The sequence below is a fragment of the Mizuhopecten yessoensis genome, unplaced genomic scaffold, assembly GCF_002113885.1.
Source record: "Mizuhopecten yessoensis strain PY_sf001 unplaced genomic scaffold, ASM211388v2 scaffold9385, whole genome shotgun sequence".
Lineage (NCBI taxonomy): Eukaryota > Metazoa > Mollusca > Bivalvia > Pectinida > Pectinidae > Mizuhopecten > Mizuhopecten yessoensis.
In genome coordinates, this window is record NW_018408021.1 from 975398 (window position 1) to 1003227 (window position 27830).

Here is a 27830-nt window from a genome sequence, read left to right on the forward strand (position 1 = left end):
CCAGTTCATACACAGTGCAGATTTGTAGCATCATGTGACTGTACAATAGAATGGCCTGACAAAGCACATATAAGCGTTTTACTGTATGGCTGGCGTAGTTTGTATACTTAATATATTACAAGACATGTTTGTATAGTAATGATATCCCTTCTAACCTAATAGATCTGTCACAGCATCAAAGACACCAGGTTTAAAGTAACATATAATGCAAACATTGTGTGGGCTATTGTATATCAATTTATAGTGAGGAAATCGACCTCATTATACGTTTTTGCATTCAGGTTATATATAACTTGTAATTATCACGATAAGGGCAAAATTCATGTAAAAATTAAAGTAGAAATTAAAACTTCTTTATCACTGTGATGGGCATGCTTTGTAAATGTAAAATTCTCTTTAAGGATCTCCGTTCAACTACCAGAACTATTACCTATCCATTGAAATTGTGTTTTTTGGTAAGCATTGGTAAAACATTTCTTGAAACAAAGCCCATAAATAATTATGTGGAGTTTTATGAAAATTTGATGAAGATGAAATTTAACAGAGTAGTGTTCAACACTGTTTTGTGTAAAAGTACAATGCGGCTGGACAAGCATTCGAACCCTGCACCTCATATCATAATACTGTCGTTCTAACAAACTGAGCTATCTAGTCAACGGAAATATTCTGGCCTAGGCGCGCTACTGTAATATCAAAAAAGGTAACTGTGTACTCAGAAATCTACAGTGGAATTAGTGATCCTTAACGTACCTACTCGGATTCAAATCAAATTATTGATATTCAAATGTCATGTTAAGTATTTCTGCTTTCCTTGTTATCATGCCGTTTCGTTCCAATACATTTAGTGTTACCGATTTTGATGCATTTAATCATAAAAAATCATTTTGGAGCAAGTTATTTTTGAATGTAGTTCAATATCTGCCTACAACGTATACCATGATGCCAATTGAACATTCTAACAAAAAAATCACATGCATTCGTAAAGACACTATCCAATGATGCTTCTGAGTTATAGAAATTGTTCACTGATTATATGGCCTGCTGAACTCATGAAATGGACAAAACGATAGCAGCTCTTACTTATAGTGTTATTTTCATAAATGCTAAAATTTATCTGTGCAACCATGTAAGAACCTCATATACGTAGTCAAAATGAAAAAGGAGTTCATGTGTTGCATACACAAATCGTGTTGTAATTCATTTGATCACATCTAACCGATTCCCATTACCATTTGTGCTGAAAATTTAGTCGGTACAAACGAATTGATATTTTTTTTTTATTTCAATTGACTAACAAACCAGAAAATTGTAATTGCTTTCTTTTATTCAATCTTCAGCCGACCACATCTTTACAAACATAGTAAATATTTACTCAGGATAAAGCATGATATTTAAACTATCAAAGTCAGTAACAGTAAGAGTAAATATAAAATGTCACAATTGGCCGTGTAAATCATATTGGCAAACACTTTATCTACGTCAATGCGTTGAATGGAATAATCCAGAGATTGTTTATTTAACCTTATAAGTATTCAGGGACATTATTATACATGTTAACATACACTTTTATACAAACATCAATTAAAATCGCAAGCAGTTGATATTTTGATTCACTGGGTGGGTAGCATTTCTTCTATATCATAAACCAGTGTATTTACATCGTCTAATGAGGAAAAAGACTTGGGCTTTTTTAGTCGTGTTCCTAATCTACAAACAGCGTAATAATTGTAAGAATACAGGTTTGTGCAAATATACGTTAAGAATATAACCAGCTGATATTTCTGAAGGGGATATGGCTTAGAATAGGAACAACAATTCACTAATTAATTCCTTTCAAAATGTAAGCTCTTTTTGGCTTGTAGATTTTTAAGATTACAATAGAAATATCCACCAAGAAATGAAGGTCAGTCGAATAAAATGTAGATATACCAAGTATATCTCACCTATTATATGTAGTTAACAGCCACCCAGGTCGAGCTACTATAGGTTAAGTGGCTATTTGAATCAATTTTAATGTATCTTAAATTGGACTTATTCCAATACTTTTGAAAGTCACATTATTATGTTCAAACATATATATTATGACAACAGACAAACGTTTTACATATGTTTTTGTACACTGTCATATGTGATTTTCATATCTTAACGATATTTTTATGTTAATGTCCGTACAACATTATATATTTACGTATACATCATTATGCTTGTAAAATTTGTGAAAAACATTAAGCTGTGTGAAACATTGATAAAACGATGTTAATGTATTTTCTTTTACCAGTCGAATCAGCATGTAAATCAATATATTGTGCAAAAATAATTTGTTTCCTCAACCTACAATCACATATGATCTAGTTCCATCTTTTCATCGCCTAAGCCTATTAGCTACCAACAGTGGGAGATATAAATCCCGTAAATAAAACATCTTACGGTACACTAACAATGCACGACTCGTACATGGTTCAATAACTATAAGGATGTTGCTATTCATTGTATAGAAAAAAACCGATAATTCAACAAGACATGAAAGGGACCTTTAGTGCAAATACAACAATACACTATCGATCAGATACATACAAAAGCAAAACCATGACATACATTAGAATATCCTTTCATCGGGTGCAGCAGTCTTGTCGTGTAGGGTTGAATATATCCAGCGTCTGGGAAAAGTGGTGAACCATTTTATTTTAACTGTAATCTATGTAATCCTCTCATTCTATTCTCGCCTCCATGATTTCAATGAGAAATTGAAAAATAGAACATAAAAGGAGTTGATGAATCAAATGTATGCGACATCAAAACGAGAAAATAAGTTTACAGCCTGATGATGCCTAGTTTACGTCTAGCCTCCTGTATTATAATCGCCCTTCTATTTTCGACGTGCTGTTGTTTCGCTAACATTGCTTGTGATATTCTCACATTTTCCAATCCCTTTTTAATATACTCTGGTAAGGGGTGTTTTTTATTGAACGATTCCTGCGAACGACAAAATCGACTGATTCTGCTCTGTATCCCGTTGTCATGGGCGCTGCATAGAAACCCGTTACTTGCTGTAGTAGATTTATCCCCGTCCGTTCCACCGCTATGTAATAACTCTCTCATTTTCGGAATTTCAGAACAGTACTCGGTCTCTAAGAGATGCATAAATGTCTTTACTTGTCGATCAGAGAAGGAATACCGACTGTGATCACCGGGGTACGGGGCACCATCCTCTGACTCTAGTTCTCCAATATGATCCTCGTACATCTGTATAAGCTTCTTCATATACTCACACGTACTGCACGTTCTCTCCCTCCGACGCCGTGCTTCGTCCTCCCCTTCTTCCTTCGGATCTTTTGGTCGCTTTTGGAAAAAAGAAACATAAGCCGGAGATGATTTTGGTCTCTGGTTTTTAGGTTTCTCATATGCTACATCCCTTGCTGGGTTGGATTTCGGAGTTAATCTGTCAAACACTCTCGCAGATTTTGCTCTGAACGAGTGCGTTGATTGTGTCCACTGTTTTTCGCGTGATCGTTGTTCTCTTTGCACGCGTGATTTGTAATTTTCTAATTTACATTCCTCTGTCCTGTTGAGTTTCTGGGCCTTGAACTCACTTTCTGTTTGACAGAGTTGTGTCTTGTATCCAATGCAGTTGTTTGCAGGGTATCCATCCAAAGATATACCCGTGTCTGTCGTCATAATAGATAACGGTTTCGGTGGGTATTGAGCACCGATGTCATGAATATCTGGTTTTTGTTGAGCGCCAGTGTCTTTCCTACGGTTCCCTGATCTTATGCTTGCATAAATACTAGATGTGGTGCTAAGAACTCTAAAATTTTTTGAAGTTGCGTATGTGCTGAAACCAGTTCCATTAGACAAACACTGATCATCATTAGATCCCACCTCAAATTGCCTGTTGCCAGCACCTTCCGTTCTCGGCCTTGGAATGTTTCCTTTCCTTAGTTTAAGTTGACTGCGAGCAATTTTCGCTTGATTAACCGCCATGTTTTATTTTTTCCAGAGATCACGTTTGTATGTATCACTCTTACAGTTGATATTTGTTTAATATTAGCTGATGTTGTTGAAACTCATTCTGTGATTAATGGCAATATAACATGCATTGCTCTAAACAAAATGTCCAAGAAGCATGATCAATCTAATACTGTCTTATCTCACATAACCTACTTCACGAAGTGTCAACTAGGGATAACAGTTGACGCCATTATCATCCGTGATACTGTAACAAATAAGTAAAGAATGTTCGATATTCCTTGATTTGCAAACAATACACAGTACGTCCTGTTCACCTGACAGCGCGACACAGTTCTGTCACAATGATCTCACTAACGCTGGTGTTCTTCAGTCGTTTCCATGTCCATCAGTCATAAAAACTGATAAATGATGAAAATATTTGACTTATGGATTTAACACTGAACAACGTGCTGGACCCTCGGTGTCGATTATTTAGACAAGTGGGATTATGTCGTGCAAACACCTACAGTGATTTGTTTGCGTGCGTGAGGGGACTGGGTCTTATAGCCCTCGGTATGACAGCGACAATAATAAACACAAAATTTAATAATGGGAAAATCGGCAGCTTAAATGTATCCCATGTCTTACGAGTGTGTAGCGGAAACATTCTTCCTCTTTATTGATAGATCAATTATGGCTGGGAGAAGGGCGGGTATTTAACACCAATACAGAAATTGAGAAAATACAAGAGCTGTCCAAGTATTTATTCAGCCAAAATAATCCCTCTTACTTAAATAAACAGATGTGATTTATCTGTTGTTTGATAAAAGCGTTACTGTATGTGCCCTTTCGACAACAGTGTCGAAACAACCCGCTAAAATCACAAATGTGAATGGGAAAGTGATTTAAAGAATACTTTCAATTTCCATACAATGGTATTTATTCATGCGAGTTAATCTGACAAATAAATTATAATTCTGCATCTCTTTACCTGTACAATATACGTCGCACAAAAACCAATATATGTGCAGGTTATGTGTGTCTGACACTGTACCTGGATTGAGCGGACGACGCCATAGCAGACACAGCTAGGTACATTGTTCGGTGACTAAACTGGGTGTACAGGCTCTTCAAACGGTGAACGTCTTTTAAAGTTAACGACTTGTAGATTAACGAAAATCGAAAATATATTTAGTTCATGTTTGTAATTGTGAAATCGTGATAATTGTTGATAATAGCAAGAAAATCATAGGTGGCAGACACCATGCTATACTCATATTAATCATTTTGACTGGCATCGTCAACCTGCGCCTCTCTAAACCCAAATATGGCTAAATAACTTTATCATAAATGAAAGATTTATAAAGCACATGGATATGAAAACGCTGAACGTGATTTGAAAGGTGATTCCATCTTGTATGGCAAGCCAAGTTGTCATTTATTCATGGAGCAATGTTGATCCAGTACTTAACCAAATTATATAATATATCTTATATAATTATAAGTATAATTATATAAAATATCTTTAATACTTAATGAAATATCTTATATACTTTATAAGATATCCTATATAATAAATGAGATATCTTATATACTTAATAAGATATCTTATATACTTTATAAGATATCTCATAAAAGATATAAGATATCTTATATATTATATAAGATATCTCATAAAAGATATAAGATATCTTATAAAAAGAATTAAATGAGATATCTTATATCTTTTATAAGATATCTTATAAACAAAATTAAATGAGATATCTTGTATAATTCGGTTATCAGATATCTTATAAAGAACGAGATTTTAATTTGAGATGATAAACCCTCCCCCACAGCGCTCGGAACCTATCGATAACCGAGGGGGTCAGAGAGGATTTGATCGAAAATGGCAGCCGATGCGTATAGTTAAATATCAAATACATGTAGTTTATTTTACAGTCAAATAGGAAAATTCACAATCATTAAGTTTTTAATCAAATTTAGTATGAGCCGATCAGGTTGTAAAAAAAGTATTATATTGTTTGTGTATAAAAAAATCAGGTCTTGAGTCCATATACGCAAGATGGATACATGTACATGTCAGCAGAATGACTGTACTAAACGATATTTCGTACGTCGCAGAATATCGGACAACTTGGTATAAAAAAACTTCATTTACCAATATTCGATAACTCTAAATAATGGAACCATAATATAAAGTTTTGTGTAATGCCGTTGACAATACACATCTGTGTGTGTATTCCGTCTTTGCGTATTGCAGAGTTATCTTCTCTTGAGAGCAGGTATTGATTGTTACGTCATTGGTTTGTGTGAGAAAATTACGTCGTTTTCTCAAAAATTGATGACCTTACTCTCAAAAACAAATGACGTAACAATCAATAACTGCTCTCAAGAGCAGATAACTCTGCAATACGCAAAGACGGAATAGATGGTCTACATTTTACATTAACATTTACTGAATGTAAATATCTAATTTCTGCATTTTCATTTTTGTTTTTTGAATCTGCAATTTTGCTTTATCATGTTGTCATTTGATGATTAAGAATGAAAATGAAAAAGGCGCCACGTGACAAGAGATGGTAGCGGTTTAAATTCGTGTAGCGGAACTGGACTGGGTCGATCGTCGGCGACCAGATTGCTTTATTGGTAGAGCGTCCGTCTAGAGTTCGGAGGGTCCCGGGTTCGAACCCAGGTCTGGCCGTGCATTTTTCCTTTCCTGTAACAGTGGTGCCTGTGACCAGCCCTTGTTTCAAGCATTTGGTGTATGCTTGACAAGGGGATACCCGAACCTGGGTTGTAAATAGTTGAGTCTTCGGGGGCAAAGACTTAGAAAAAGGAGGGAGGAATGTAGCGGAACTGGACTGGATCGATCGTCGACGACAAGATAGCTAAATTGGTAGAGCGTCCGTCTAGAGTTGGGAGGGTTCCGGGTTCAAACCCAAGTCTGGCTGTGCATTTTTCCTCTCCTGTTACATTGGTATACCTAATACAATCGGCTAACGTCCACTTTAACATTACATACCGTGATATACCGTAACACATATAGTCATTATGATACGAATTAAACCATGGTCCATGCTACATTGCATAGGGATACATGTACATGTCTATTCCATTGAATTATATAATGTTCCAGCGGTTTTCAATACCAAATTGAACCTCTGTGTGCGATGCACTATCGTCTAAAATATTAATGCTTATTCTAAAACTATTATCAGGTGGTAACCCTATTTTATTCAATGAATCAAAAAGTATACAATATAATTTTATTAAGCGTTCGCCTCTAGGTAGCACCTATTTCATATTATTAATTGTTTGTGTTGTTATAATTACCTAGTCATTAATACGGTAATATTACTTTTAAATGACATGTTTACTATTGTGCAAATGTTGATGACACACGATTTATGTCTGTTCTGAGGTTAAGAGATCGCGATTATTTTGGTACTATGGAGTAGAAAGATACACGAATCAGACAAACATATGTGTACTAAATTACTTTCAAGATTGGCTGATTGGCATGAATTACTGGATGAATGATTCTTGCATTCAAAGCTATGATACTAGATGAATTGTACTGTTTTTTGTTATGTCATGCTAGGAGGTTTGGTACATATTTTCTATTTATCAGGTTTCCAACTTTTAATACATTTACATAGGAGGTACGGTAGTCTAGTTGTAGGACGCCGGGCTCATGACCAAAGGGTTGCGGGTTCAGGTCACGGCACGGCACTGTGTTGTATCTTTGAACAAGATACTTTACTCCGCTTGTTCCAGTCTACTCAGCTGTAAATGAGTACGTGGTTGGACAGTGATTGAATTGTAGAATCTGAGCTGTTAGCGCCGAAAACGCAGCTCCGGCTGTATGCTCTCCAGGGAGTTGAGAAAGGTATTGGCTGGTTGAAAAGGACCTATAACCACGGATAATAATTTGTGAACCGCTTTGAGACGACCTACGAACTAGATTGTGATAAAGCGGCATATAAGAACCTCGAGTTATTATTATTATTATTTATGTAGACAAGGTGACATCTGTATAGATCCATTTAAATGTGAACTGGCACGTATCCATCTGATAGTATCTAATCAAATAACATCTGGTAATTATTCAATACTAACATAGGGCTGTGTACAGGTGTTCAAAATGGAGAGTTATCTCCCCTAGATTGTAATCTGGACAAACTCTATTACAGTTATAACTTTTTGTTAATATCTATGACCATTTGTTTGTTTGATTTTTGTTTTGTTATTTTATTTTGTTATTTTCGGGTAATAGTATGTGAAAAGAAATAAAAGAAAAAAAGTTGTTCCCCTTTATAGACAGATGGTTGAAATGTGTCCTGATATTTACCCTGATCTGAATTCCAGTTATAAGATTTGATTGACTGCATGAGTTAAACAAGTTAATTTCAAGACAGTTCACATTTCTGTCCTTGTTGATAACACACCAGTCGTGGTTCAATACTACCTGTTGATGCGTCATGCTTACAAATGAATTACATAATCAGGTAGTCTGGTAGTCTACTGGAAAAACCCTCCATCTAAACGTCGTATCTGTTACGCTCATCGTCAAACCTGAATTCTAACTAAATATATTTATAAGTCATCCGTGATTATTTAAATATATACGATCAGTATACGATCACTGTCTCAGGACATGGTTTCTTAACTCATTCACCCCTGAATACATATTTAAACTCTTCCAATTCAAAGGTTGGAACAGTTCTTTATGAAATTTCAGGGATGAATGAGTTAAATGAAAGTGTGCTATCCACTCCGCCACCCGACTTCACACATGCTTTCCTTCACGTGATAGAAGACATCAGATGGTCTAACATATGAATTCTATCTGATCTTGCTTTTCATGTCTGCTGGTGATTTTCAAATAAATTTCGTTTCATGTCGGGGTCTCACTCAATTTTCGTTTGTTTTATTTTTGTGAGAGAAATTTGAGTTTGCGACTATTGAATTCTGCGTTGACACTGTTGCTTAATTTACATTTATTACGTACCTATTGAATATGACCAGAGTACTGCATGTGTTTAGCTAGTGTGCGATACCAAACCTTATTCCCCATACGAGTAATTGGCAATGTTGGTGGTAGTTATCGGTTGATCAGACCAAAAGCTTGAATCATGTCCGGATATTTAACCGCAATCTTATGTTATGATAATGTGACGTCATTATTCCTTTCGGCGTTATATCGTTATTTAACATAAATGATGACGAAACAATTGTAGGTATGAAGTAAAAGTAAAACTACCCATACCACATATGACCACGTGTACATTTATGTAAGTCTAACTTTGAAAAAAACAGTAATTTTGTACATTTCCGGGACGTCCGAGAAAGTCATAATTTGTCGTTGTTTCCTATATACAAGAGGTCCTACAGAAGAAAATGTGTTTCATCGGATACAGGGATGTAACGGGGTAGTTACACATCCCCCTCCCCCACAGAGTATCGAGATTTCTTTAAATCAGCTGATTGACTTTTAAGTGCTCTATCAAGTTTAACATTTTAAAATTTGCATATATATCCCCTCCAAGGCCGTGGCTACATCCCTGAACCTCATTTTCAATTTTCACAATACACATTTTTCCCAAGCTTTGGCCTTGCAAATACTTTATATCCGCAAACCTGCATTTCCACGCTTGATGGATCGGCATTTCAATAGTAAATGCATATTGCGTTTAAGATCAAACAATATGCATATTATCAGTTGGCAAATTGTCAAAACACTGAGACATAAGTGAACGCTCTACAAACATTACATCACTCCTAAACACTTATGTAGCTTGCTGAAGTAAAACATGGCGTTAATGCACTAAGGACCACATCACGAGTGAAGAAATTACATTTTGCAAACTGGAAATTCACAGTATTTGCTGGGTTTTTTATTCAGAATTTCATTTTCTCTTCCTGCTCTGTCCTCATTAGAGTTGCTAGACCTTTTTTTTATACGAAGATATCAAAGCCGAAACAGGTTCGTTATATGAATAGACCGAGACAGATTTTTGTATTAAATTGGCTGTGTTTATTAACAGTCAGGAGAAAAGCTTTACATCTCTGTTTAACACATTTGTGTATTGTCTATGCCCGATGCAAATATCCTTCAATCCTTGTTCAGATTGACTGACAGTGACTTCAAGTTTTGTCTGTGATAAGTCCTTTCGCGATGTGGATTTGTTTTTCTGTTTTCTTCTCCTACTGTTCCTTGCAATCCCAATATGCCATGAATTGCAGATGCTGTTGGTTTTCCTATCATTTATGCCGTTTATGATCTCATCAACTTCGATCATATCTCCTCTGATCCGTCGATAGGCGAGTGTTGGCAATTCGTCTCTGGATACCTTCAGACTGTTCTATGCCCTTGCTTTTGAGCTGTCAAAGTCCAAATGGGTCCTTACCAGTGCTAATTACATAGTGACAGAACATGTATTTGCATCCATGTAGTGGAACATTCCCATCACCCTGACAACCACAAAACAGTCTTTGTTCAGTGTTTCATTGAGATGGTGTTCACATGAGAGTTTATAATCTTCATGTTGATATCTCTCTCCGATTCTGTTTGTACCAAGACTACGTTATTGATGTTAAAATCATTGGAATTCTTCCTTTGTAGTTTTCCTAATATACATGTAGTCCCTCCGCCAATATGCAAAAAAGGAACCTGCATAATGGTTCGTATATAGTTATGGTGTTTAATATTTTTCAGATAGGTATAATGTTAGGAAAAGGCGAGGTTGCAACTTTAAAAATACTTTGCCTGAAATAATTGATGGTGTGACTAGGGTTAGTTTGATGGCTATTTGTGTCGTTTGTAAGTATGTGTTTTCGCAAAAGTATTTATGTATTGTTCTGTGTGTTACCTAGTTCAGTCGAACTTCTTTTGATTATTGTACTTTCATTAGTATAAACCTTTTTGGCAGTGGCTATTACCCTTGTTACCAAATAAAAAAAATATTTTTTTGAATAAGCCACCCATGTTTATTTTATTGTGCATATTTTATTCTGATTGGATGTAAATAATAGTAATTTTATATCTCTGCAGAGCTGAAACATGCGTGTATACGCACAAACTACACTAATGAATACAGAATCATGATTTTACATAGAACACGAATACCTGTTTGATTTCTTGACTACAGACATGTATCAACAATATTTATAACAGAATATCCTCGATATACGAGTTGTCTCTCTTTTTTAGAAACAAAATATTTTCCGAGTCATGATGTAGCACATACAAATGAATGCAATTTGATATAATCGGACACATTCCTAAGTTAAAGGTACAACCACAAAACTACAAAAAAGGTTTTAAATGAGGATCTGATCAAATCGTGTCGGTTCCTGTAAGACCGTGTCATCATATCAACTCTCTATTGAATATCTGTTTACACCAAAATCTATCAACAAATAGCGATTTTACTACATTTATCAATTGGTTGTGAGTTAAAATTGATTTCAAACAATTGGGCAGAAATATTTTAGATCATTCGATACCCATTGACAGGTACACACTGTGGCTTTAACATGTTATATCTAACCGTATAACATAGTTTAAAAGCTTCTTGTTAACTTTGTTCTAAACTGGCCGGTTTAAGAAGGAGACAGTATTTACAACTTGCAACATGTGTTCCTGCTGAAGAATTATGGCATAATTTAAAGACACTCTAGATTCTTTATAAGATATTACATATGAGCAAGAACGTGATCACACAGATATTTATTTACTGTATTTAGATGATGACAAACATTGTTGTGAGTTTAAAATGAAATCGTAGTGCCTAACATGTAAAAGCTGTCTTGCACCTGGTTTTGTGTTCAGGATAAAGTACAACAGTTCATACAATTTCATCGAAGGAATGTTGGAGGCTTTCCCTTTAAATGTCCGTTATAGTTCCGCCGTCAAACATATGTTAGCTGCTGGGGTACCTGAACTAACAGGTGAGAGCTAACATATGGACAATGTGTATCGTGTACGGAGGTCTGTGATTGGTCCCCCTGTAACGGGTGTATTATCTACCTACCGTTACCAATAGAGCTTGACGGCCGTATGATGATACTATGCTAATAAACGCAGACGTGAAGTTTGATTGCAATAAAACCTGCAAAATGTACGACAACACATCTGCAGCACAACCAATCTAATCTTGACATTCTCAATTTTAAAAATGTCTTTGTGAAATTTGTTGAAATTCACATACAAATATATTTACATGTATAGATTGTAAGCGCTAACTAGCACTCTTTTATTACGCATAGAAAATGTAGAGGCGATAGTTCTGTCTGTGTTTGTTTATTCACTTTGCTGTTGTATGTATGTAACATATATAGGTATCACAGAAGTTTGTTTGCATTTACTACACATATTGTCATGCTTGCTTGAATTCACAGGTTTTCTTGCATATAATATATATAAACTTTCCTACATGAGTACACAATTATATATATATATAATAGAGAGGTTTGCTGTCCAACATCCTCATACTGTACGGAGCTCCTTGTAACGTGTACGGCAATGACATCATCAGACGGTGTTGGTATGAAAACCTTGCTACAAAAAACACGCTTCCCTGCAGGTAGGGCGTAAGAATTGTACCTGCTGCCCCCATTGCATGATCGTAAGAGGGGACTAAATTTGGGAACTTATCTTTTCTCTTCCTTCTAAACAACCTTCTTCCTCCTATTGTCTCTGTTGACAATGCCTCACTTTTGGCCTTTAGCTGAGCGTTCGCCCCTGTGAGGAAGGCTTTGGGTTCTGTCCCTTGGCCCTTAACGCTCAGCAATTTAGGAGTGGGGCGACTGGTTCGCCCGTTGTCAGTATAATGTGACCGGGCGGGATGTCCTGCTGGATGTTTTCGGCAGTATGTTTCAGTGAGGTAGCACTATAAAGTCAGTATCAGTTCTGCGCTATCACAAGGAGACGAACACGAACATATCGCAGCCTTCCAAAACACACAAGCATACACTACACGCATGCATCTTGCACACAGGGGAGGCCGTTCTTAAATGACCATAGCTGTTGATAGGACGTTAAACAATACTATACCAAACCAAATTGCAACTTCATCTATCAGTGTGTTGTCAGTCACCATCATCCCTATACTTAAAAATTGGCTGTGTAACAGGTCATATTTATAGTTGGCAAATTGTCAAAATTCTGCAGTTAAACGACCAAGACAAGTACATGTGAAAAACCGGGTTTACCACTTAAAGTTACATCAACAATATAATCAATATCTAGAACATTTATCTTCTTACAAAATGAAAATCCACACGTTTCGCCCGTGCTAAAAATAACGACAGCGCACATAAGTACTTGTAGTTAGATGAGTGGAAATTTTATAATAAGGCTGAACGTTTACAGAGTGTGTCCCATATCTGTGTTTATGTGAAGTTTAAAATACACACGCATACATATGATTATCAGCACGTATATTCATTTCCCTCATTTGTAAACAAGTAACATGCTTATAAATGTTTGGGTGCCACTATCACTACACAAAGTTCTATTATTGGAATATAATTCCAACAGCCGTCTTTGTACGCTAGACGGTTTGTATTGCTTTTGCAAGCTTTTAATACTGCATGATTCCCGGTTAGTCAGTTCTCACATTCCCTGTTAGCTGGTACTTACATTCCCGGTTAGACGGTACTTACATTCCTGGTTAGCTGGTACTTACATTCCTGGTTAGACGGTCCTTACATTCCTGGTTAACTGCTACCTACATTCCTGGCTAGCTGGTACTTACATTCCAGGTTAGCTGGTACTTACGTTCCTTGTAAGCTGGTACTTACATTCCCGAGGGGAGGCCGTTCTTAAATGAGGTTAGAAGGTTCTTACATTCCCGGTTAGAAGGTACTTACATTCCCGGTTAGCTGATACTTACATTCCCGGTTAGACGGTACTTACATTCCCGGTTAGCTGGTACTTACATTCCTGGTTAGACGGTACTTACATTTCCGGTTAGCTGGTAATTACATTCCAGGTTAAATGGTTCTCACATTCCCGGTTAGACGGTTCTCACATTCCTGGTTAGCTGGTACTTACATTCCCGGTTAGACGGTACTTACATTCCTGGTTAGCTGGTACTTACATTCCTGGTTAGACGGTCCTTACATTCCTGGTTAACTGCTACCTACATTCCTGGTTAGCTGGTACTTACATTCCCGGTTAGCTGGTACTTACGTTCCCGGTTAGCTGGTACTTACATTCCTGGTTAGACGGTACTTACATTCCTGGTTAGCTGGTTCTTACATTCCTGGTTAGCTGGTACTTACATTCCCGGTTAGCTGGTACTTACATTCCTGGTTAGCTGGTACTTACATTCCCGGTTAGCTGGTACTTACATTCCTGGTTAAACGGTTCTTACATTCCCGGTAATCTGGTACTTAAATTCCCGGTTAGCTGGTACTTAATTCCTGGTTAGCTGGTACTTACATTCCTAGTTAGACGGTTCTTACATTCCCGGTTAGACGGTTCTTACATTCCCGGTTAGACAGTACTTACAATCCCGGTTAGACAGTACTTACAATCCCGGTTAGACGGTTCTTACATTCCCGGTTAGACGGTACTTACATTCCTGGTTAGACGGTACTTAATTCCTGATTAGCTGGTACTTACATTCCCGACTCATTCTGAGGTTGATTTCCAGTTGGTACAAACATTTGCGGTAAGGTGGTTATACATGTACATGTACTAACTGGTACTAACGTTCGAGGTAAGCTGGTACGTGTGACTGTTAAAATATATCAATTTGTTGTATTAACACGGGTGTTTCCACTGTTTACAAACAAAAGTTGACGATTTAAGGTTATTGGTAAAGGTATATACGATGGCCTCCGATGGCCCTTAACTCATTCATCCCCGAAGACACATTTTAACTCCTCCATTTCAAAGGTTGGAATAGTTCATAATGAAATTTCAGGGGTGAATGAGTTAACAAAGATATATTACGTTGTCTAGGGACGATTCAGTCCTGTCTTTGGCCGCGACAGATAAACAAAAAATAAAAGGTAGCTATCTTAAATCAATTATATTCGTAATATTTGATATATTTTCGAAAGACATTGTATTTCTTACAACTATTGATGGACATGGTTTCTGGTTCATGGGATTAGTATCTCTACATGCTATGCATGGATCCAGAGTAAATGTTGATATTATGTATCTATATTTTATGTATTAGTAAAAAGACTACCTACTGGTTTCAACACAATGGTAAGAAATACCATATCACATTTGGTCAATTTATATACAATAGACTTCCTATTTGTATTAAAAGAGAATTATTAATGCTATGAATAGTACGCGTTTTATCTGTGTAATCGAACTGCCTGACGCGGACGTACAACCATTCAAACAAATCAACAACACTCCGTATTATAGTAAGGATACTCCAGCTGTGACATTGATTGGTATCCAGGATGTCGTATCGCAATCTCAACTCTTTATTTAGTTTAAAGATAACATTTCACCCTACTTTATTACCGTGTTATAAACTTCACACGATTACTGTCGGTTTACAATTTCATCTCTGTGGCATGTTTTGACAAAATTTAGTGTCTTGTGAAGCATAAGCGCCATAAACAATTTTTAAAAACGTAGGACACTAAGGTCGTTTGACTCTTATAACTTGATTGAATTACACAGACGGAAGCATTGCATTAACTATGTTCCCTTTAGTTGACCCTGGATGACGAAACGTGTGTGAAATATACCTGCTATCTAAGCAATGTGTTGTCAAGCGGAAGTTTGCGATTATGTCGCATATCAAAGATGCCAAGGAAACGCAGACAGCGGCATCGATAAACTAGGATTACTCGTTATTCTGTACTTTGTAACGGTGGAAATGCATTCAATAAAAAAAGAAGATCAAAGGTTATCAAATTTAAAATAAATATGATGTTATGCGAGTATCATCCCATGCATTGAAATGCAAATGTGGACTGGTTAGTTATTTTCGCGATTTCTAGAACACTTCTAAATCATAACGAACATTTTATTCCTTACAACCTTCGCTAACATACTTACAACTTTACCCCACCCAACTGATAATACTAACAATACTTGTCTAATAATTCTCAACAATGTACGAATTTCTATGTTTCGTTATGAAATTGAAAATACTACTGCAAGAATGCAAAGCGGCACAGATCAGTATATTTGAAATATCAAGTAGCTTGTAACGACAATAATGTTATGAGAATCATCAAATCATAAATACTGCAAAAGCATAAGATATGACTAAACTGGTATCATCTCCATCCCGTATACCGTAACCTCGATAATCAGAGTTAGCCTTTTGACTAGTGGTATCATTCATAATATACACACTAAATTCATCATTCAGTTGTAATAAACCTGTACTCCTGTAATTGTTAAATTTCAGAAAATAAAGGGGTTTTCACATGTTCTTTGTTAATCCTTTAACTGAAATCAAATAAAATCACAAATTTATATAGAAGAGCATATCTTGGAACAATGAAATACCAATTAAAAATAAATACAACAAACATATTTTTTATACTTTTATTTTGTCACACCAATAAATGAATGAAGTGGTATAAAAACAACACTCTGTATAATCAAAAGAATCATATAGAATCGAGATATTGCACACTAATCAAGAGGATGAAGCACCAATATTAAAGTCACACTGAATAAGAACATATTAAGCACATAGACTTCGCACTACATTAGGTATCTACTCAGCATCTAATTGCTCACATTTTGCAAACAGTCCGTTCACTCAGGTATTTAGCTGAAAAATGGAACAAGTCCATAATCTGCCGGTATTTCTACGGAACAGGAACCATAAACGGAAAGTGGCACAGAAAGGTCCTTGTCCGTCACGTGCCATGTACAGTTCTCGGGCGAATACACGTACACGGTTTTCAACACGTTGTCGTCATTTGGAGTTTTTCCACCAGCAAAGAAGATACCTTCTCTTTCAGCAAACATGGCAAAGTTTGTGCAGCACACAGGCATGTTTGTACAGATGACGTGCTGATCTGAAGCTGGATCATACGACACAAGACGCCCATTACCGCACGTGACAAAAATCTTTCCCTCGCGCACAACCGCCTGGCCTCCTGATACCGGAAACGGGAGACTGGCCAGAATTTTGCTTGTCTTTGTTTTGGGGTCGAACATCTGAACAATGGACGTTTCTTTACCCATGTCTAATATTCCCCCGAACACGTAAATCTGGCTGTTATGTATTACAGCTGTAGCACTGCGGACACCTATTTCTAGATTTCCCACTGTCTTCCAGGAATGGCGTTTTGGCGCGAATTCCTCAACGGTGCGAATTGTCTCCCCTTTGCTACATTGCCCTCCCAACACATAGAGTTTGTTCTGAACACACGTCATACAGTGGTGAGATCTTCCCTTCACTAGTCTTTTTGAGCACTTTTTCCTCTTGTTCATAACAATGTCACAATGGTATACGTCTCCCGAACATTTCCCGCCTCCAGACACGTACACGTGAGGCGCGTCATAACCATTGTCTTGTAAACAACACACTGCACATCCTACACCGACATTAGAAAGTTCTGGTATCCGACAGGTTTTCTGAAAATTCTTTCTGCAATCATACAGATGGAGGTCAAGAGGCCGAGATGACCGATCTTCTCTGTTTCCAGTAAACATTAACTGGTAGCGAGAGGCTTCATTTCTCGACCTCGGCTCTAAACTGAGGCGGCGGCACATATTATTATTTCTTAGAAAGTTTTCACATTCATATTGTAATTTTTCATGATGAAGTGTCCTCGATATTTCGAGATATTGTTGAACGTTTGCAGAATTAATACACTCTTTGTGACTGAAACAACCTTCACAGAAATAGGCGGCAAGGTGCTTCTTCGATTCCGGGTCGAGACATTCATGAATGAGGTTTGGATAAAGGCTGTTCGATGCGTTATGCTTCTGGCACTCCATTGCGTGCGATGTAATGGTGAACGTTCGTAGCCAAGATTTTTCGTCGCTGTGTGGTCATTCCACACTATCTCCTTGTGTGGTTCGTTCTGTTTAGGACCTGGAGTAAACAAACAAGAGTATTATGTTAAGGACATACTTCCCCTCCAGAACACATCCTACAGGAAGCAGGCAGTTAACACAGTGTTTAGATTAAGTGGATGTACAACACTAACTCTATTATAATGTCCAGTTATAATACACTAGTTTGTGTCTCGAGAACGGGAAGTTTTGTATAATTTATCTTCCTGTGTAGACGATCCACGCTTAAAACTCTGTCCCCACCACTCATGATAACACACACAAAGACAAATCGATATAACAAACGGCTACGCAACGTGGCTCGAATCTTTTTAATATGTTTTTGATATAAAACATTAAATTACATTTGTTAAGAAATACTGTAACATATGAATGTTGACTACCTTGCTCATGTCTAAGTACTAGACGTATTGTTTTAATACAAAGCCTGTTGTTAAATTCGCCATACTCTGACGGAAAGTCATTGTCCCCAATGGACCACGAGGTATGAAATCGATTCATGTATGAATCTGTAGCACAGATGAAGTGACTTACCTATTAAACGCCGTAGTACCTCGAGTCTGTTACATGTCAACTCCACTGTCCTGGAAGTAAGTTAGAAGTATTATTTACCTCGTTTTACTCGTGTAATACGGCCAACAAGCAGCTTCACGTTTAAAAATCCTTCCACTTTGATCAGTTTTAAATGCGGCACTGGTCTATTTTTACGGTACAGCGGGATTTCCCTCTTTGTTATCATCAATGCTATTATTAGATAGCATTACTACGTCGCTGTCGTTACCACAATTACATTAGCCAGGGCCTTGCTTTTTAATAGGTAACCCGCAGAACTCAGGCGTGTACGAACTCGATAAGGGTTTTATTTGGTATGCTACGAGTCGTTCAAATTTTACTATCACTGTTGACCGTGTCCTGTTTTCAAACCCTTGTTATCTTAACGATTATTGAACTCAGTTTTTTCAAAATAATAATTTTTTAAAGAAAAAAACGGAAATCCTTAAAAGAGTTTGTATTTTCAGGGTATCATTATCAATCTATAAATATGCAATTTTATTTTTATAATATGAACATTAAAAAACCCTGCATGCAAGATGAAACAGTTCACGTTTAGTTAAATATCAAGCTGTCTATCGAGGTAGGTATTGCATAGATGGGTTCATATCGGGGAAATACAAAGCCTTGTTAGGTGTGTATAACCTTTGTACCAATCTACAATATATATATGCAGACGTATATGAATAAATATGAAAATAACAAATATGAACTGTTCTACATACAAACAATGAATACATTGATTTATCTTGATATTAACACGGTTTGGAAACCTCTTCCACTGAATTTGTCATTGGTTAAGCTGACGATACTTTGTGCAATGTGTATTTGCTATTTGTTCGGCCATCCTTGATATGACCCGTACAGGTGTTATAACAAGGTTATCAGGGATAACTCATAACAATGGCAAGGAAGAAAACCGCAAGGCTGAAATCACATATTTAACATAGTATGGCGACTACTAATACAAGAGATGTTGTTTTAGGTTAAGAAAATTTTAAATACAATTGTGTTTAATCCATGCCATCAAAGCATGAATATACTCTCTATTTAAACTAAAACCAATTTAAAGTATACATATACATGTGGGTGAAATGCATTGTTATACTTTTGCTTTGAGCGGTGACGTTACAACAATGATTTCATGTGACCTACTTTCGACTGTCAGACAAATCATTCATGACCTGGAACGTATACAAAAGTGTACGTCTATTATACGATTACGTACATTACTACAGAAACATGTCAAATTATTTATCTGACAGCACAGCACCTATCCTCTGTGTGGGCAGATTTATTACGATGAAGTAAAATTAGTTAATATAGTAACATATCAAAGCATCGCACTCTGTTAGTGAGTCAGCGATTTGAAACAAAATTGCTTTCAATGTGTTGGACATTTACAATAATATCATTTTTAGAATTTAAATGGTAATATTATATAAGGGGTCTACAATTTGTTATAGTCAATATGATTTGAAATAGATTGTTTTGAAATTGGCGAAATTCATTTGAAGAATGCAAAAAAATGAGAAAAAAATCCGTTAAAATAATAAACGACTACACATATACGTATGAAACTGACATTTTTACGTAAAATAATTATAACAATGTTCATTCTGTCTTCAAACAAACGACATTTTATCTAGCACGGTTTATGTTTCTCTAATGCTATTGAAGAAACTAATACGAGTATAAACGTTGATTTCATGTAATACGAACTTACGTCATGCATTGACACGCAGGCTACACATTTACATAGGGTTCTTGTGAAGTCATTGTGAATGGCTAGATGTGACAATTTAACACAAAATTAGGAAGATGGTCATTTGATCTACTTTGGACACATTTGTATTACAAACAGGTATTTTAGCCACACGAAATCCATGAGATATGACTTGTTGTATTTGTAATGTGCGAGTATGTGACATCCTACATGGAGCATGTGTTAAACATATTTTCATGCGTAGAGGTATACACATTCACCCACGGTAGGACTTACCGGTGGACATGCTTCAGGGGAGAATCATATATATGTTTATCAGGTACACCGTCAGTGGCGGTACACAATGACAAACATATAATACAGTGGCTTAAATTACTTTATTATATTGCAAACTGCTGAATCACACTCTAAGTTAAAATCAAGGTAAAATTCCATGGACTTGTACATATATATATACAAATTTATAAATAATTCGTTTTACATATCACAGGGAAAACCACTGTGATAGTCGATTTTGTCGTATGATTTTAGTCTGCATATTTGTTTCAGAAAAAAAAAGTTGAAACTGTTGTACTAATCACAAGTCAGTTCTGTTATATTCTGAAAAAAACACTTTTTTAGTCGTGTTAAAACATGTTCTAATGGAAAGTTGATATGCAAATTAGAATTAAATATTCGCGTATCAACCGTGGCCGTTGGGTAACCCGATATATGTGTGTATACGAAGTTTTGATGGCTGTAATTTTCCATGAGGACGCTATGAGAGCGAATTTTTAAATTACATTTTGACAAATACAAGGGAAAATACAAATCTACGAGGTTCCTCATTCCAAGAAGTTTGAATCAATTTGACTAATTGAAAATCACACGGAAGTTTTCCTACACATATAAAAATGAGAAATATACATACGAGAATGATTATGCTTTATATAAAGTTAAAATTCTGGGTCCAAAGCGAATTATTCAACCTTGTCAGTCCAAAGAGAAAATTGAAAGATGTATATTTTATATTGACTTGAATGTACTGGAGAAAAATATTCAAGTGGCTGACACGCTTTTCTTATTCATTTACGCAATGATATCATTTAGCAAAAATCTCAAAAACCTCGTGGAAATCACAAAGGGGGTGGGGGTGGGGTATGATAAAGAAAAGGCACACAAAATAAATCGATGCTATAGTGAAACACATATTAGTCGCCTCTTATAATCCTGAATTGAATAATACGAGTCATTCCTATCTTTCCGCCCACCCCTCACAATTTATGGCTAGGTCCCGGAGAAACATACCAATCAGTTTGCAGGAAAGTTTTGGTTTGTAGAGGCCAGACGCCACAGGAAGGACGGAAGGTTTCACGGAAGACACACATCCGTTTAGTACGACCCTTGTTATGATACTGCGTCATATGTACATGCATATGCATTATCTACATGTACATACATTGTACGGATATGCAGCCCAGCACACATGTGGTCAATCGAAAATATTACATAGTACAATTCATATCAGATGTCATATGATAATAACGTTTTTATCCCAGGGGAGTATTTCACATTATTTCATAGTTTAAGTATTGATCACATTATTTCATTTATTCAATTTTACAGTGATTCCTCGCATTGATTAATAATAAAATGTTAAATAATAAAGTACTCAATTCAAGCCTTTTTAACAAAATGTGTACCTGTTACGTTTACTTAACACGTTGTAGGGATACTCAAAGGGTTACGGTCACATATATTCTCGTTACCCTGGAATATGTCATGAAAAAAGCGAAAAGTCAGAGTGCATCGCCTTGTCGATGATACAAGAAGACTAGTTTGATTCCTTGATGTACATCAAAAGAATCCCGCGACCGCGTAACGGTAAAATTGGCTGGCTTTGGAGTCATGTGTCACTCCTATGTATTCTTTAGAGGACAGGTATTAATTAGCCCAGCGATTGATCAGTTCTTTTTAACCTGAGAAAAATAGCTAGCCGTGTATCTTCAATTTTGCCATGACATATTCCAGGGTGCAGAAAATATAAGGATGGGGATTCCAAAGTAAAACAATGTTCCCATGAAATGATTTCACTTTATTCCATGGAATTTTAGTTTCGAATTTGAAAACTTTTCTCTTTGCTCATAGCATAGAAATGGTTTTCATGATCACATCGATACATACAAATAAATTCCAAAACATCTTAAATAATTTTACATTTTTATCTTTACAAAATCGAAAAATACTCAAGTTGAAATTTTGAGTCATTCAAAGAGTACATACGTATACGTTAGATAACGTATTTTATGGGATGATCATTTTCGAGTCTTTTTGTGGGGAAAATTATCACGAATTATATTATCCGGCAAATACAATGAAAAGAGTAAAAGAGCGTTTATTATATATATTCCGAAATATATCTTAGGTCACCCAAAATCATATGCACGATTTTATCGACATTACTTTATTACATAATTATCTGACTGAAATCCAAAATCTTGCAAGGTCCCTTATCTTTATGTCGATGACGTACTGTCTTTATTTAAAAAAAGACTGTTTTTGTACACTCTTGAACTTATTTTAAGGACACTGAAGACTATTCCTCTTCATCCGCTCAGCTTCATATTTTCTTACAAAGTAACCGTTTACTGAGCTGAACGATATGCATGACGATTTCGATTTTCATGTATCATGAACGCTTTCTGACAGCAATATCCATGCCTCCCCCATCTACGGTGTTTACAAGTCGCAACTATTTCAATAATCAATGGTTGTCTCTGAATATCATGGTTTCCGAGAAAGATGTCAATTGCAGGCAGTAAAAAACAAACTTACATCAAAATGTTTCGACATTTACACAGATGCAGACTGTGTTCAACTTTTTGTTGCCATTACTAAGATATATTCAATTTTATTGTGCGACAGGTCAATTGAAGTAAACAATATGCTCATTTGTTTATTGATTTGTGATTTCGATGTAGATACTCAGGTTCATAATTTGACGGGTCCACCATATTGGTAACGCTTCCAGAACTACAGCGGGGTTGTGGAGTGACAGCCTTCATAAGATAAAGATATAGATATAGCCCTACCTTACAAAATAAAGTCATCGAGGCAATATTACTTCAGGGGGACAATATTGCTTACATATTGTTCGGGACATCCATTAACTCATTCACCCCTACCATTGAACTATTTCTATAATTGAATTGGAAGAGTTAAAATGTGTCTTCAGGGTTGAATGAGTTAATATTTCTGGGTTGTTAAAGGTTATGATCTCAACGACAGTGGGGGCGTCGGGCGGCAGCTCCCGTATAGGATGTACAGCCTTATCTAATAAAACGAGATGACAACACAATATCTTGCATGATTTATTTATTTCAGGCATCCCTTAAGACTTCGGTGATTTTGAAGGTTTTGATGTCCTCACCGGTAGCTGGTGGTTTCAAAGATTACTTTCAATATCCTTGTGTGTTTTGTTCAGTATTGGTAAAGACCATGCAGTTTATTGTTGAAAGTTACCACTTTACGAACTAGAGTGTTTGACAATGCAAATCCAAATCAGAGTATTAGCTGATTTATTGTCAACAGTAAATATTTTCACGGTTTGGCTAAGACATATACTGGAGTAGGGATACCTAGGGTAAATGAAAGTTACAAAAATCAGTGCACGTACGAGTTCATAACTTCATAAGGATTTGTGTTTTCAATTCAACGAAATCTTGAATCTAGAAATATGAATTTGTTTCTCTGATTATTTATGCACAGCGTCCATATCGAGGTTTACATCGACGAATCCAAGAGGAATTTGATGTCAATGTAATTCCTTTATATATATATATATATATTTCTTTGTATTCTGCATTGCCAAAATAAAGAGTAGAAGAAAAAAATATTTTTGCTATCTCAATAACCATTATGACTCTGCTTCAGTTTGACATATAATTTGTTTCTCATAGATACCAAGAGGGAACTTACTTATCTGGAAGCATGTCAGCATTTGTAATGTAGCATAAGTCCTGTAGAAGGTTCTTCCATCCTTCAGGAGGTTCCCTAACCCCAAACAACGACACTCCACTGGTTAAACACCAGGATGTACATGCTGGAATGCACTTTGCATTTGACAAGACAGAAAACAGATAACAGATATGGTTACATCTGACACGTCGGACGTGGGAAATGCATTCATCCCCATGGCGGACAGCTAATTCCTGGTGATGATACTGGCTTGGTGTTACACCAGGTCGCCACCCCGTAGCTTTATTCTACATCGATATTCATAGTCACTACATTCGACACCATGGCGGAAAATATATTCATCCCCAAGGTGGTCACCCTAATCCCGGCAACGAGACTCGATTGGTTCTTCATGGAGACCTGCATGCTGCGATGGCGCTCCTTATCGTTTCACCATGTAAAACCAACCAAGAGGTGAGTATAATCATATTTATGTTTTCCTAAACATATTTATTCTGAAGGATCTTCGAACCACTGCAAAAGAAGTGAACCTATGCATTCGAAATGTAATTTCCCGGTATGATTATTGCTTTGATAAATCATTTCTGAAATGAAAAGTATATTTTGCTGGTCTTTTATGAAAAAAAGATATGGACAAAATAATAAAGATAATAATAATACAAATGATAATAAAATAAAAAAAATAGTGTTCTACATGTATGTGGAGAAAGTCATCGTGGCTGAACCAGGATTCGAACCCGGAACCACAAACTGTTGTACTGTTGCTCTAATCGACTGAGCTATCTACTGAACAGAAGTATTCTGCGCTACTATTGTGGCCTTAACGAAATGAAGAGGAGGGTATGCATATACGAAAATCACAGTGCAGCGGGACAGGGATCCTTAAATAACATCTAAGAATTGGTAAATGTGATGTTCATTCCATACGTAAGAATGTACGTTCGGTTTATTATGATTTTATGGATTATTTCGCCTTTATTTTAAAATAATTTGTCAAAAATTGAAGAGCACATCCTCTTGTTATCATCCTTTTAAACAATATTTACTTTAAAGGTTACTGAAAGGTAGTGTTACTTTTAGTTAGCTACTGTCACAGTAATCGAGCAGGGTCCAAGTGTCAAGCAAAAGTCTTTTTGACAGTTTAATATATCATGTAATTTGTATACATGTATTTGTTTATAAGCAAAACTTTCGTTGATATGTCCTTATCGTCATGTCGTGCACGTGATACATACATTGTTTTAATATTTTTCGTCAACACTCTCTGCTGTTGGATAAACACAAAATATCCAACAATCTCTGATTAACTCCAAGTGAAAAGGATCTGACATTTACCATGCTTGACATAAATTTTAACATTTCATTTCTCAATATGTATATAATAATATGCTTTCCCAGATTTCACATATTTAAGGTTCAGGAATTACTGAATTGTACTTATTATCACATATATTTTTTTCATAACTAAATTTGAATATATTAAATAGATAAACGCATCTTTTAAAATTTCATTCATCTACTTAAATAATCTGCATGATTTTAAACATAATTCTTGAGAACTGATATGACTAATACACTTTTTGAAATAATAATGTTGTCATTTTTATTAATTGAGTTTTCAATGGATGTATAGTAAAAAATAGTGTTTTATTGATATGCAAATATAATAATGATATGCATTATAAAATCCATTCTTTCCCTGAATGCTATTGTGATAAAGTGCCCGATAATAATTACCGTCACAGTTACCAAAACGGGACACTATTAAGTTGAATATGTGTTTTATACCATAGTATCAATCAAAGATGTTTGTACATTTTTCATAAATAGATATCATCCACTTTTATTTCTATTAAAACATTCCCACAATTGATCAACTTTGGGTCCCATCCCGTATTGGGTACACTGGCGTTAGCCACTTAGTACAGTGTACTCACTTTAAATATATATGATGGGGGGAAGAAAACAAGGACTCGTGCTAAAATAATACAATTAATATTACATAAAGAGGTGAACATTAAATTACCAGATTGAAATAAATGAGAAACATATATACGACATTAGGTAAAAGTCATATTTAAAATTGTCATGTTAAAAATTAAACAATCAAATTAAAGCATACATATTTAAATTCGAACTTGGAAACTGACTCTGTGATTTTCAAATTTATATCGGCCTCCTCGATAGACATATCTTTTCTTCCATTCCCTTGGAATATTTCATGACAAAATTGAAGTCGTTTTACAGATGATAACGTAATGTATTCTGATGTCTTTGATGAAATCGCTCTACATCGTAACGGTAAATCAGCAGTCTTTGATTTTGGAAGTAACATCTCTGTAATCTTTAAAGGCCATGGAGCAGCCTACCAATTGGTAAGATTTGTTATACCTGAAACCAATCAAATAGCTTACCGTCTAGGTTGGATTGTATAATGTGTACCGTGCATTTCAATACAAATAGAGAAAGACTCTAATACAAAATGAATGCGGCGAATATATGCGAAAAGGAAGGATGTAGCACATTCTGTTGTAACAGTTGATCCCACAACAAAACAGTGTGGGTCGCGGGTTACCCGGAAAACATATCAACATTTCAATCCGTCTCTGAGTCGGTAATTGAGGAATCTTTTCGTATTGTGCTGAATTATGTTCACGATGAACAAGTATTACGTTTAAATGTTAATAGAGGAATCTTTGACCCGATTCATCCACGAACTGGCTTTGCAATATGTTTCTCAACTTATCTGAAATATATGCTTATTTACACCTACGTAAGCGCATTTCAAAAAGATTGTGATATGCATACATAATATGTGTGTGTTTTTTTTTTCTACATGAGACTTTACTTTTGTTCCTCATTGGATTTGGTATTTTTCATAAGAAAAAAACGCATAATTCTTATTATCTTGGTGAAGTAACAAGCAAATACCTCCACCACACCTCACCACCATCACCACCACCAACACCACAAACTCACACAAACACCACAACCTCACACCACCACTAACACCACCACCACCACCACCACAACCTAACACCACCACTAACACCACCACCACCAACACTACCACCACCACCTCACACCACCACTAACACCACCACCACCACCACCATCACCACAACCGCACACCACCACTAACACCACCACCACCACCACCTCACACCAACACTAACACCACCACCACCAACAACAACAACACCACAACCTAACACCACCACCACCACCACCACCACAACCTAACACCACCACTAACACAACCACCACCACCACTAACACCACCAAGCAAAAACGTTTAAATACTATCCTTTCTCATGCTATGACATGCGAGTTAGGAGATTTGTGAAAGGGTGTGCTTGTCTCATGTACATATGTATATGTTTGCATCATTGACGCTAGTTATTCGTGAATGATATATGAGATTGTTTAGGTATTTCGTGCTTCAATCAACTCTGCATCAAAATCGATTATATCTACTCTCGTCTTCCTATATAAAAATACATATGAAATGAATAACTCGACCTTGAATATACGCGGAAATCAGAGAGGAGGTGACAAGGTAACTGAAAATTATATCACGAATTCAAACTTCAATGTTGCTATCGACATATTCGC

General features: G+C 36.1%; 2 protein-coding genes across 2 annotated transcripts; both read right to left on the reverse strand.

Moving 5' to 3' along the window:
- Positions 1-2811: 2811 nt before the first annotated feature.
- On the reverse strand, positions 2812-3981 carry LOC110457956. Its single transcript, XM_021509474.1, has one exon. It carries the CDS (start codon positions 3979-3981, stop codon positions 2812-2814), a length of 1170 nt encoding a protein of 389 aa, XP_021365149.1.
- Positions 3982-16491: 12510 nt separating this feature from the next.
- On the reverse strand, positions 16492-18690 carry LOC110457950 (kelch-like protein 35). Its single transcript, XM_021509459.1, has 2 exons — positions 18515-18690; positions 16492-17999 (listed from the first exon to the last, which is right to left on the reverse strand). Exon 2 carries the CDS (start codon positions 17900-17902, stop codon positions 16721-16723), a length of 1182 nt encoding a protein of 393 aa, XP_021365134.1. The 5' UTR covers positions 17903-17999; positions 18515-18690; the 3' UTR covers positions 16492-16720.
- Positions 18691-27830: the final 9140 nt, after the last annotated feature.

Excerpts from the sequence above, each read along its gene's own strand:
- LOC110457956 (XM_021509474.1), bottom strand. The coding sequence starts at position 3,981 with ATGGCGGTTAATCAAGCGAAAATTGCTCGCAGTCAACTTAAACTAAGG.
- LOC110457950 (XM_021509459.1), bottom strand. The coding sequence starts at position 17,902 with ATGGAGTGCCAGAAGCATAACGCATCGAACAGCCTTTATCCAAACCTC.